The 14,883-nt window shown below is 33.0% G+C and overlaps 1 protein-coding gene across 1 annotated transcript; it reads right to left on the reverse strand.

Moving 5' to 3' along the window:
- Positions 1–10,534: 10,534 nt before the first annotated feature.
- Positions 10,535–11,858, reverse strand: LOC116765843 (ubiquitin carboxyl-terminal hydrolase-like). The gene has a single exon (XM_032655464.2). The coding sequence runs from the start codon at positions 11,785–11,787 to the stop codon at positions 11,101–11,103; it is 687 nt and encodes a 228-aa protein (XP_032511355.2). The 5' UTR covers positions 11,788–11,858; the 3' UTR covers positions 10,535–11,100.
- Between the last annotated feature and the right edge of the window lie 3,025 nt (positions 11,859–14,883).

A 14,883-nucleotide genomic window follows, 5' to 3' on the forward strand; every position in this document is an offset into this window, starting at 1 on the left:
ATAGCCACACCGGCGGCATCAGGCGGGATATGAATAAATTGTATAAATATTTATCAGCAGGCATTATGCCACAGCAGCGCCAAACCACCAGCGTCTAAAGACAAAAGGAGAACACACATACAAGATTTCGGAGCGACATAATTGTTTTTGCAGATGCCTGGGAATCTTATCGAAGCGCACACCGCTAGTGCCAGTTTTGAGAGCGAATGATTTATGCAGCCGCTTCCATCTTCTACTTTTTCATTGAAATCCTGTCAATAAAGTATGTTTTATGTGCTTAAAGTCGAGTGAACGCGAGGTGAGAGATGGCACTAGTGGCTTATTGGTATTCCTCTTTGATGGATATCCGTTCATAAGAGTGGAGTCATGCTTTACAAGAATTGATGGCTAATTAATGAAAAGCACGTAGTTTTTGTTGTTCCCGTATACTAACGTGATTGATCAAATGAATGCGCCTAAAATGGCCGCTTTCAGCGAAAAGATTAAATTACAAGGCTTCTTTCACATGTATCTTTAGAAAGCTGAACGACATTTGTAAACTCGTAACAATTAATTTATATTCGAATGTTCGTAAAAGTCAAAACTACAGAAGTGATCTCTGTTTGTACACATATATGGGTATTTGTTTTTTGTTTCTTGATATTGATGGATTTCTTATAAAGTTATATGACCAGAATATATTTCACTTAGGTCCTTTAACTAAATAGTCACAGTTTGAATTAAATTAAATAAAATGATATGTTTTTTCATAATGTAATCGTAGCGTGCGCTAAAAATTCACGTTTTGCTGAAACTTAAAATAGAAAAAAAAATATAACCATATAGTTCTACTTTGTCGTGTCTTTAAACTTGCATCTTATTTAATAAATATAAAAAAATAATACAATACGCACGCATCCAAGCCGCAGCGTATTAGTTACATAAATATTTTTACCGTGCAGGTCCTGTAACAATTTCTCCGCGAGCTCCAACATGGCTCATTGTCTTCGTCATAAATCAAGTCGGTGCTCTATCCGTCGCAGACGCAGGCATCCTGCTGTTAAACCGCACAAATTTACGATCACCTCCGAACATTTCCCGACCCATACACTGTAAGATGCTGATCAATTCAGTCGCGTTATTTCAACAAAATATCGTGATTTATACAAAACTGCACGACTTGCCCCCAGAGAAAATCGGACCTTATGTGGATTTATATTTTGATGTTACGTTATATTGATGAAGTTCCCCATTTTTATATGAAACACAATACTTATATTTTATATAAAAGAAATATAAATGACGCCGTTCTTAGTTAATTAAAAATTGTTCAAGCTTCATTATTTTGTAGTCTCAAGAAATATATTTTTTATTTATGTGTAATTTTTTAAAAATAAAAAGCAAAAGTGTTAATGACAATTAAATCAAAATTTCATACGGTTCAGTTTATCCGATGCTATCTTATCATCATACGAAGTTAAAATAAGAAGATAAGGAAGAGCAAGAATATGTGGGAATGTTCACAATACGAATCCAAAACCGAAGATTTCACGAGGCCAACACGAATAAATATTTCTTTTATTCCAATTTGTCAGCTAAGCCACTCTCAACGGCGACTTATCTCAGTATTCAACGGTAAGCTCCCGCCAAAACAATACAGCAGTATCGTTAAAAAACGTGCTCGAATACAGCATTTATCATCGTTGATTAAATACCATTGTTTTGTATCGGACGGAGAGTCCGCATCTCGTGGTCCTTTTGCGTCTCCCGTGCCTCGCATTATGCCCGGCCAGAGACAATAAGTCTGTTAAATTGGCCTTTTCTATATATTGCTTATTTGTGTATGTATGTATGTCTGTGGCAGCGCGTGTTCCCTTGCTTGCCTTCGTCATGTAAATTTTTTTGCTATATCGGAGTTATGACTTTTTGAATTTTTATATTTTTTTGTTTCATCTGTTCGAAAAAATACACTAATTATTAATACTTATAATATGTCTCATTCATTAGATTTTTGGTTGTTTAAATATATGTACTTAAATAAATATATATATTTTTAAATCACAATCGTAAAGTTTTGTTTCCAGAATAATCTACATAACTAAGCAAACGGAATTTATTATTAAAACATTAATTATCACACTGTATTGTATTGACGGGTCCGTTTGTTCGTTTGGCATCAAAACAGCGAGAGGTTATGATAAATATATTATTGAGACAAACAGCGTTGACACGTACCACAATTTTATATCTAGATTGAGAAATGAATGGTGTTCCTAAAACTGAGATTTATTTTGAGAACAAACTGTGTCGTGAGTACGTGACGTCTGAGGTCCAACAACTTGTCGGGGGACTTCAATCGTTGAGCTTTATTGTATTTTTGACGATTGCATCTTTACCTTTGATGTCTTATATAAATACGCGTTGATTACGTTTTACGGTATTGTCTTAGATTTGAAGACTACACTGGCTTACCTTTTATAGTGATATGAAGATTACAGTTCCGCAGTTACCATTTAAGTTGATGTTTAGAAATGACTTGCGATAATCCGATTTAGGGATATCATATATTAACCACAAGGATCTGTCAGACATACACAAATCTTGTTCAATACCCTAACGATAAATTAAGAATACAATTTTTTTATAATGTTACAACGTTTTATAAATATTTATAGAATGTATTATCAGTGACAAAAAAGCATTCATTCAGATATTTCACCGACAATGTTGCATATGCCATACAAAGCCGTCCCTCACATTGATTAAAAAGCGAATGCTACAAAAAGGAAAATGCTATAAATTATACAAACGTGATTTTATAATCACATTATGAATTAACATCATAACATCGTCCTAATTACGCTTAAAACGTGACCATCATAAATTAATAATAAGTGACAAGAAAATCGGCGCTGTTGAGAACTAGCAAAAGGAAATATGTTTTACTTCGGAATACGAAACAAGACAAAAACACGGCAAAAGAAAATGTTTGGTTAGTGAAGCGTTGTATGTACATTCATTAATTTAATTATTTTACATGAATTAATCGTAACGCGGCAGCTTAAAGAGCCTCTGCCACGGTTCAATAGATTTTCCAAAGAATCTGTTCCTGGAATACTGAAACTCTTACGTTATTAACACTGGAATAATTCTTAGAGGCGGGAATTATCTTTTGTGCTATATATCGACAGCAAAAACGACATGTTCAATGATTCGTGCGATAGTTTATATAGGAATGTTTTCTTCGACACATAACTTTCTGATATAATTTAAATTCGTTGATGATGTCTGTACGGACTTTGATAAATAATCAGTTGTCAGTTGAGTGTCAGAACGACGAAAATGTAAAAACGGTTTGTATTCATTAATAACGGGAATGGATTGTGTGTCGCGGGCCAGATGATGAGATATGCTACCTGTGTTTATGATTAGACAGGAGGGAACCGGTTAAAAATATGTCTAGACTAGTTTTAGGCTGGTAGCGAGAAATACGTTCAAGCTTTTAGTATAATTTATAAGAGCGAATGACATTTTATTGCATAAATATATGGTACTGTAATTCATCTGAGTGAATCTTATTTGCCAAAGTATTTGTTCTTCTCGTATTATTAAGAGAGATCGTAAGATATTATTGTATAAATTTTATACATAAATTAACAAGAAAATATATTTTAATTATATATACTGTTTAATATCAAAGTCACTTAGATAATTAGTATTATGTACGTCTTAAACAAAATCGTGACTAACAAAATACAGTTAGCCGTTTATTTGCATGAGATCGTCCAATAATATATAAACAGCAATAGTCCTCTACGGCGGTAGCGTCACAGCGGAATCTCGGAAACATATCCACGGGACGCCGCCACGATGATTTTATTATATTTTTATAGTCGATTAGCATAAACTTCAGCCTGACGTACCATTAAGTTTTATTGTGCTGGTTTATGTTAACGATGTAAATATTGGCAGTTTCTTCCTAGTGAATATCACTGCGATTAGGGCATCGCCGGCGGCGTTTTGTCGACTCATTTATGGGTCGTATACTTGGTTTACTAGGTCGTTCCAGATAGCGGCGTTGACGGCTTTTAGATTAGAATGGCGAGCGATCACTGAGACCCATACGTATATTCATAAAATTAACACGGATACAATTTGTATCAATCAAACAATGCTTTTTTAAACCATTTAAATAGGTTTGTATACTAATTGATTAGCATAATTTAATTTCTATCGACATATTACTATATGGAGCAGTCCTAGACCTAAACCTATTCATCGTCCCAACGTAACGTTGTATGGGATAGGTTAAACAAAAACATTTTTTTGTTTTATCAACGTCATTAAAACTTTTGACGTGGACATTTCTCAGCGTCATCTTAAATTGTTATCAGTTATTCAATGAATAGCTTGTAATCGGTTATATAATGAGAGCTACCGTATCATACATTCGGTAGCAGTTTCAATATCTCGTCCATAACTTATCTCGTCTCGCCCCCAAACTCATGTCGATACTTAAAATACTGACCGGCCATGTTTTTATGTAGACAAAAACTTATCTATATCTAATTTAATCTGTAGTCGTTACTATAGATAAGAATTCGGAGCTTCTAAAGAAAACAGGGTTCGATAGAAATATTTCGAATTCCTTTCTATTGGTTTTGTAAATTCTTATTAAAATGCCTGTAATTGATGAATGTCGTATTCAGATGAAAAAATATATATTAAGAGCGTCTTTTTAATTAATATTATGTTAATAAGTAAATGTTTACAGTTGTCCTGCATATTGACTGGAACTGAATCGAAAATGAGAGAATTATCAAAAAGATGTGATGATATTTCCAAACAGGCTTGAAGGGTAATTAGAAATGTTTATAATAGATATTAATGGATAAATGACAGTATATCAGCGGGAGATGAGGCCGCTACCGTTGATCCGACCCCCTGGAACGATATGATGTATTTAAATATACGTCTTATGTATTTGAAATAGCTGGAAAATTATTTGATTCCGGCGTAACATCGGCTTGATAATTTCATCCATAAAAAAATGTTGACTTTCCTCGGGACGAATATGTTAAAAGGGAATATAGTTAAAAAGAAATTTAAACACCGATCAAGCATGTAATATTAACTGCACGACTTTCTAAATTGAGTGTTAAAACACAATATTTCATGGTGACGTGTTTACATACTTATTTATGTACAAGAATAAATTAAGTTTTTTTATCTTACATTATGTATAATATTTTTTTATATATCCATTGCCGGAAAATTTATAAATTTAAAAGATGAATAACAAAAAATATTCGTATTTTTACAGTAAAATATTTTTTGTCAGTAGCTAACTGTTTAATTTTTTGCAACGTATAAATTTTTTATGTCAAACTTCAAGTTCCTATGTCCATTACTACGGAGAGCAAACAGTATTCAAATATATTTTTTCTTAATGCTGGTATCAGATATCTTCTAAATAGTAAACTCGCCGCAGCTACTTAATATTCCTATTTGGACAACCATTATAAATATTGCACTATTATAAACGGCCCTCTCGTACAACAGCCACCTACGTGAACGTTCTTGGAAGTAACCATAAGCCTTCCGAAGTAACGAGCTTCTGCGAGACATCATCAGTCACTGCTTTTCACTTATAATGATGTTAAAAATGTTACCTAACAGCCGTTCTTGTCCACCTATTGTACTGCTCAATATCCAAACAATATAAAAAGTGTCGTTTAAAAAATGAACCCCAATTTATTTGAAGTATAAAGAATCTCATTTCCCATGACACCGGCCTGGGCGTTCGTTTGTCTCCGAGCGCCATCTTTATATCCTTTGTAGTTTTTTATTTGACAACTTTGATATTTGAGAGTCGGGATACTTATTAAATTAGCCTTTGTATTTAAATAACCGTTCCTAATTATGTGGGACTTGGCGAGAAAAGTAAGGTGTCATGTCTGTGTGTAGTTGGACAGCTTGGAATAGTACCTAAAGAAAAACAAGAATTTTGATAATTTTATTCAGGTAATCTTATTATTTTGTTCTATGAAAAAATAAGTTTTAGTTTTCATTAAAACCTACTTATTTTAATACATTGCAGTTTCTATTTTAAAAGTATTCTTATGCAAAGTAGTCTTAAGCGATTGCTCTTTAAAAGACAGACGCTTGATTAAAATGAGCCAAAACATATCTTCGCCAGGCACAATAAGCTATAACTCATACACTTATTACGGGCATGTCAATAGAAAAATTCGTACTCATTATCATATTGATAGCACTCACAATAAAACTATTCATTGCAATTTAACCTCTATACTTTCAGTTATAAAGTCCATGTACCGAATGTAGGTTGGTACTCGATCAGTGTATGTCTCGATACAAATCAATCGATCTTCAGAATTGGATTGTGGCGATCGATAATGTTCAGTAATGAGGGGCATGATGAACGATCATAGTATCGAGACTTTTACTTTTGTTTTAGCTAGCTGCCTATTGAACTCGTTCGGCTAATGATATTACCTAAATAAATAAAATGAATGATTTTATTTTATTTTCCGAAAGTATCGCTGCCAGAAGGCACTGTAAAAAAAAGATACTAACGAAGCAGTCATTGGATAAAATTCAACAAGACTATGAATTTGTAAAAAAAATATGAATTATAAATACCACAAAGTATAAACATTACTTAAAAGGACAATGAATTTGAATAGAAGTAAAAACAAATACATTTTCAATTATAATTCGTTAACAGTACGTGGACGTTCAACCTTTATGCAAAATCATTGGCTACCTACAAAAAGGTTTGAATAATTAATCAGTAGCACTGAGATTGTATCGATACCTTCAGAGTCATTCAATATTTTGAGCATACCATTAAATACTCAATGCCCATGACAGTCGGACGTCAGTGTCGAACAATGTAAGGGGACACTGAGCTAACTGATGTCCGACATTAATCCTAATGTACCCATCTACTGGCTAAACGTCGTTTAATCTAAACAAAAATATTTCAATGCACCCAATAAAACTATGGAGCGGAGAAAAAAAGCCGGTGGAATTGTACACGCGGCTCGTAAGGTATTCGATGAGTATGATTTCTGGGAAGCAATGCGGCCAATGTCATATCACGACGGGTAGTGATGTCTGATGCTGTGTCGATGTTTCTTTAAATGTGCTCCGTGGATGGAGAACTTCACTATTCTATTTTATACAGCCACATGCTATCGAAGTTCTCGTTTCAATTCATTACACAGCTTGACTTATAGAATAGTTGATTCTTTATGTAAAATTCGAGCAATATATTACACGTATCCTTCGCCAATTAATACACTTATAAGAAACAATTTGGTTGATAGTAAGAATTTAATGTATACGTTGGAGCTAATAAAGTGGCATGTCGATGGTAGGTTTGATCATCACTAATGCTGCAGCGCAGGCGCACGACAGATGATCACTCATGGCCCAGATGCTGCGATAAGCCAGCGGTAGCCGCTCATTAATCTACCCAGTCCCCACTCCTACCCCCACCAAACACTTCAATAATTAACTGGACATACAAAGATTCCACGAATCTCGAACGAGTCTCTATCCAAATGACTATGTAACATGTATAAGATGTCATACAATCCAATCAGATGGAAAGTTCAATCGAAATACGAACATACTTTAAGTTTATGGCGTGTTACGACAACATATAAACGACGCCATAATTTCCGTTATATTATAAGAAGCGAAGCAATATTGGCAATATGGATCTGGTTTCCGGATAGCGATGTAATACATTGCAGAAATTGCTGACTTGATATGACCTATAAGGCGTAATATGCCAAAAAATACAGTTGAACTGGTGACGTCTGCGAGTTCTTAATTTTATTTTTAGATTAATGTTTTATATATTGTAAAGATATTGTCATTTAAGTGTCATAAAGTATTTTTCAATATTTTAAAGTTAATTTAATTGGTGGAATTAGAAGCTCCGCGGGCGGCCGCTGCCGGATTTAACCCCGAACTGCTATTTTATTCCTGTTTTTATGTGAATCATAATTTATCTCAATTATAAATAAATTAAAGCCATTTATGTGAGTGACCAGGTAAAAGATTAAAATATATCAAGGACTGAAATAGCTACTTACTTTTTTAATATACACTAGCTGTTACTCGTTTCTTCGTCCGCGTTGGACCGAATCTTTATATAAACAAAATATTTTCTTATAATATAAGGTGAAACCGTATTCAATTAATAGATATTGGTCCGTAATCAAACTTATCTACAGGTATATATATATATATATATATATATTTATTCTGACTAAGAAAATTTGTATATAAACAAACATATATTTTACTTTTGTTATATACTTATCTAGATTGTAATATATATATCAATATAAAACTTAGATATTGTACAACGGTGTGCATATGATTTACTAAATGGGTAGACGTAAAATCAACATAAGTTGTAAACAAAATGTTCCAACGTTGAGGAATGTCCGTCTATCTGGTTTTATAACTTCCTCGACTTAAATATATCTAACTTCAGTTTGGAGTCAGGTCACGAGGTCCAGCCTCCGCCTAATTTAATTTAGACAATTTACCGTTTTCAGAGATCGTGGTTCGTGTTTCGAGTTTCTCAGAACTCGTAAAAGCTTCGTGGCTGAGGACGGCTCGATGTATATTTTACTTTTCACATAAAGACGCCTACTCATTATATGATGAAGATTTAATATGTATATACAAGTATGGCCACACGTTTATTATGTAGTTTATAAAAGCTGTTTTGCAGCTTTCGTATGTAATTCGAATATTTGTGGACTTATTTTTTTTGGCTGATTAAATGGATGAAGGTTTGAATTGTTAACATCTAACCTTTTTGTTTTAAGAGTTGAAGCAAAGAATGCCTTCTAGAAAAAGAATAATTTAGTAATGAAAAAACAAATATATGTTCTTATTGAGTTAGTGGACAATCGATCTAACAGTTGTTAATTCTGTGACCAAAACAGACATTATGTATTCATAAATCATAACCGACTAATGTACAACAGTTCACAAGATGTATGCCTAAAGCATGCATAAATCATGCAAAATGCAACCTTAAAACTTCCATCTCACAAACAAATTAATATGAAAACAAATACTGTAGTGTTCGTGATCGTTTCGAAACCTATTGTTGCCTTAGCTTTTAATTTTCTAAACAAACATATAACGATTTATTATATAAAAGTCTTCATGTGCGTTTCATTCGAACAATTTCGAGAGCTCGTACTCAAAGTTGTAAACGATAAACGTGAGTGCAAGTAATGCAGTGTTGAATAGACAGGTTATTAATATCTTGAAGCGGTCAAAAGTTAATCGGGTTTAAGTCGCTCGCATCGCCCACGAAGATCCATCACAATCGTCATTATTCACACACAAATTATGTAATTTCAATAAATGGAACTTATTGAATAGTGATGAGCGTCGGTAGGCCGCCGCGGGACGCCCGCTGAGTTCCTCGCAACCAAACAACATTTACACACTATCATATACATAAACTTACCCATAAATCACCCTACATTACTTAATCCCTCATATCCTTTTACCACGAAGCTTAGTCAACGCGCAATGTAAATTTTCCTTTGTGTAATAATAGACTATTATGCTTGGTAGGAGGCAGCCTTCCAATAAGCACTTAGATCCTCATTGTCTAAAATAAATGTATTTTGTTTGAATAAATCGAGCTCTTGTATGGAGGTCGAGATGGGTGTTAATGAATCTTATTCTAATAGGATATATTTTTTACTTTATATACATATCTGAATATGGTCTTAAATATAAATAATAAAACTAATTGTATCATAATTTATATGAATGGTACTAAAATAAAAAAATTTCTTTAAATGATATCCAACATGTTTGAAGACTACGCAACCAGAATTAAACTTTTTGTGTAAATAAGTATATAAATGTAAATATATGTTATATATATGTATTCAGTACACATAAAATCTTCAGATTATACTCCAATTTATTATTATCTTATAGAAGAAAGTAACAATAACAGAGCGTTAAGAGGCTATACGCATGTAATTGATTTATAGGCAAATATTAAATCTGTTCTCACCGAGCCAGCGTGAGTTATTACCATGACCGATGCTGTTGTGATATTCTGTAACGAATATCCGACAGACGATCGTAATTGTCTGTGTATTTTCGTTTCAGATCTAAATGAAAAAAAAAATACAGTGCAATTTAAGAGACAATCTCAACGTATTAGACCCCGTATCGATCATATGTGTAGAGCGAATAAAACGTCAACAAAACGTCCCAATGGAAGAGCATCAAACTTATCAAAACAATACAAAATGCTGTATGTTATCGATAATGATCACAGGCACGACAAGGCTCTAACTCCATTTTTTGTGGGTTGACATCGCGCTAATAATACTCATGAGAAAAATGCGCGCTGGACCCCCGTCATCCTCCTTTTGTTTTTAATTTCTACCTCAGTGGCACCGATTTAATTGGGCTCAACTCGAGCGAGCGCACCTTCGTATTTCACCTCGGCTCGCTTCATTTGAATATTTAAAGCATTTCGGGTTCCCGTCGCATTATTTTGTTTATTTACACAAATACAATATTATATATTTATTTTAGAGCCAGCGTCATTTATTAGGTGACGTGACTTACCGATGTCGCGTCCTTCTCAGTATCGCCATAGTTAACGCTGTTCGCTCGCGTTCCATTTAAAAGTTTGAGGTTGTTTGTTTAATTTTTCCTTTTTCTTGGTCGCATCGCACACGCGTGTGGCGAGTTGCGCTCTTCGTTGTTTTCTCGCCAGCCCTTATCTGGGACAAGATTGTTCGTTTATAAATGAAGTTATACCGTCCCAATTGAACACAAGGCTACGGGGCCGAGGCGAATTTTTAATTAGTTTCCGAAGATAGAGAATTTTGAGGAGGAATGCAGAAGTCGTGTTAAGTGTGCACCGTTTTATTAATTGAGATGTGAACATTGAAAAGTAAATTACGATTTATCATCATCCGAGACCTTGCTAAATACGGAGCAGTGAATCACTAAAACAAATGTCTCGCCCTTTGTTTATTTTTTATTAACATACTAAGAAAACTACATTCAATTATAATATTATTGAGCAGGAACGAGGGCAACGACATTAAAACCTATATTATCTGGCTCGCGAGCTATGAATTCCAGGCAAATTTTGGCAGAGTCATCCAACAGAGTTTCCGGAGTCGTTGGGCCGTGGTTAATAGGTATTGACTTACGACCATCCAACTCATAAAGATTACCATTCTTATGGATAAATGTAATAAAATGATTGTTCACAGGTTCGCTGTCTTCATTTGCAGGATTATTCGCTGAGTTTAAAACTTCCTCATATGCCCTAAAAATATGTGTTGAATTCTCCAAAAGAGCGCCTTTAGCTGCTGCGTCCAAGCCTGAAGCGGACTTCAAGTAATCTTTTAAAATACCATCTTCTAAATCGATGGTATTAATATTATTAGCGATACTGTGCACTAGAGCAATTGTCCCACACACATTACTGAGCACTTGTTTTAAATGGAACACGTCCTTAGGAGGTTGCTGAGGTTTGATTTGTAGCTCGTTCTCCTGCTGAGAGCGATGTCTTTCATAATGCTCAGAAAGCGGAAATAAAAGTATAACAGCGAGAACTGGCCGTGGCACCCATTTTAAAGGATCACCTTCTAAACCCATAACATCAACCATACGCCATTTGTTAGAAACGCCAAGCCTCTGAAGGTATTTGTTCATAGTTTCAGGATTTGCTTCCATAGGCAAAGAAACAGCCATTGCTAGTAATAAAAATTTGATTTTAAACAAAACTATTTCCTCTTGAAAACTATATGAGGTTTTCTGTCAAAGTGCGCTATTATCTTCTAACTGTTTTTTTTAAAGGTGACTTTTTGATATATTTTATACTTTAAAGAGGTTTTTGTGTTTTCCTTTGGGACTACAAAGTATAAATGATGGAACAACCTAAGCACTAGTACCTGCTCTTTTATTATTTTTACTAATCGAACTGAAAGTAATATTTAATTTATTTGCAAATATTGGGGACACAAAAATATAAAAAAACGTATAATATTTTTTTATAATTTTGTAACTTCTTTTACTTACTATCGAGGTTTAGATGTGAATGTGATTTAACATTTTATACTTTGAAAGTTGTCACAAAAATTTACATAATAATTACAGCTGAATCGAGGTGTGAATTTAAAATTATAACATAATTTTTATTAACTTCTTTAAACATTCGAATTTAAAGAGTACATAACTATAACATACTATTTCCTAATTTCTTCTTTAAATGTCATTTACTCAGTTCAACCATTTATTAATCTTTTTTTTTGTTTCGATATAATTTCTCTCGAAAGATATTTTAGTTACCACCCAAACATTTTATTTCTATATAACTATAATATAATGATTTTAACATAATATGATATTAAAACTAACCTTTTATAGATTTATTACTGGACATGTCTTAATCTTAGCTTTTATAGCTGCGGGCCTTTATTGCGGCGGAACTCACACTGCATTTCGCTTACCAACTGATTAATGGCTGTGTAATTTGGCATTTTGTGACAACACACTTTTAAATATAAATTTTATTTAAGAATGTTACTTTAAGGGTTACTTGTAAGAAGTCATAACATAAACTATAATATTTTTTAGCTAAATACAAACGAAAATATATACACCAGAAAATATCTATATATACAAAAATTGATTTAAACGTTGCATTTTATCTTAAACTTCAAAGTCTTTACCGTATTAAAAGTTACGGACAACGATGCTAGTATTTCCCGGAATTAAATTAACTACGTACTACAATATCCGCTCAATACGAATTCGCCTTCCTGCCAGTTTGTACCTTTTTATAGGATATTTTTTACATAAAGATAGTTTTTAACTCTAGAAGCAACAACTCTGGGATAATCGAACCGACGTATATTCAATTGCATTTACGTTGCTTCTAACAATCAATTAACTTACATTTATATGGCGTGATTCTTCTTCTGGACTTGCGACATTTTTCTGCTCCAATGAGAAGGCGTATAGAGCCTTGAAGAATGTATGACTGAATGTTTCTTATAACATCTGTGTATCACTTATAAAACACGTTAAAGATCCTGATAAGTATTGAATATGAAATAAATAACAAATATTCATGTAAAATTTTCATATACATACTTTTCTTTAAGAGCCTTTTTTAATTATGAGTACTTCGACATTTTATACAAATTTCTTTAAAGTAAACGATCCAAATCACTGTAGGATATTTTCAATAAGACTATATACTTGTTTATTTATCTACTATGGTAAATTACTACTAAAGTAAAATTTGCGTAACCTTTGTTTGAAAAAAATTATAGATTAAAAAAACGGTTATCCGAATCTCAATTCAATAAAACGAAGGAGGTTTTTCTAACAATCTTCTATAATAATTAGCACCTTTAAATGGATATTGTTCTACAAATTTTGTTTTATGTAATAAATGTTGCAATAGAGCAGATGATGTAACATGGCCTCGAGATGCTCCCTCATTATGATGTCAAATTTTGTCAAACTTTGACCGTTAAGGGCAGCAAGTGTCTCAGAAACTTACATGTTACGTATCTTTCGTAACTGTCAAAAACACGTGGAGTAGAGACAAAGATATATAAAACTTGCTCTGCAATCATCTATATTAATTTAATTTATGTAAAATAGATACTTATAAAAGTTTATACCCAAAGCGGTGCTTACATTTAAATACTACAAAGATTCTGATACTGATACAATGATTGAATAAAATCTAAAAATGTTTTATGTTTATATCTAATAAGTTGAAATTATTTACCCGAGTGTTTTAAATATAGTTCCGTATGAAATATCTTACGATTCGTTTGGCATACCTTTATACCGTGTAGCTAGGCGTGCCCGATCAGCTGACTACCTTCAATTAAAGTGCAAGAGCGGTTATTATTTAGGAATTGCGTCGATAAATACAATAATATAAGTTCGACAGTCGCCGACGGCGGTGAGCCGAACACTCTCCATTTGCACCTAATTGTTCTATGTTTAAATATTTGTAACGATATAACTAATGTTTAAATTATAAATTATATCAAATACTCTGGTACTATATATTTTTGTTTCATTTCACTCAAGAATGTTCTCCGTTGAGGGTTATTCAAATTGCAGTCACATGAAAATATTAAGGTTATTTAAAATTTTCTTATAAAATTGCGATTGAGTTATGAACATCACAAAATTAGTTTGGATACAGTAAGATACAGGCAATCCCATGATTATTTGATTGCATATCGCGGGAGGAGCAGGGAATTCCTTTGAATCTCACGGAATTTGACTTGTGCCATCAAGCTCAACGTGATACGGCTGTGCTTGTAGCTTTAAGCTTATTACAAATGCACAGAATTGATTTCGTTCGTTCTGAACGCACAAATATTTATTTGAAATATGCAGTGACTTTTTATGTGTGGATAACAGCTATCCTTTAATAGAAGGGTTAAAAGAGAAGGAAAAGGCATAAGTAAGTTAATTCCTGATTAACTATGAAACGCTATAGCTTATATAAAATAATAAAAAAGTGCTATTTGATTGTGGTACCATTAACTATGACTGAAATTAATTCTACATTTTTTATGTTTTATAATATTTAATTTCAGATCATGGACCTTATCAGATGATGTTCGTTTTAGTCCAAAACTAAATAATTAGTCCTTTAAGTGTGTTAAATTATCTCAAGTCACAGTCACTGTCACAGTTTTTAGTCAAAAATTATAAATCTTTTTCATTCTATGTAATTCGTTTCTTAACATACAATTAATTAAAATATGTAGTAATAATAATAATTATTATTATTAAATAAAACAAGTGAAA

This window comes from Danaus plexippus, chromosome 11 (genome assembly GCF_018135715.1).
Source record: "Danaus plexippus chromosome 11, MEX_DaPlex, whole genome shotgun sequence".
Taxonomy (NCBI): Eukaryota; Metazoa; Arthropoda; class Insecta; order Lepidoptera; family Nymphalidae; genus Danaus; species Danaus plexippus.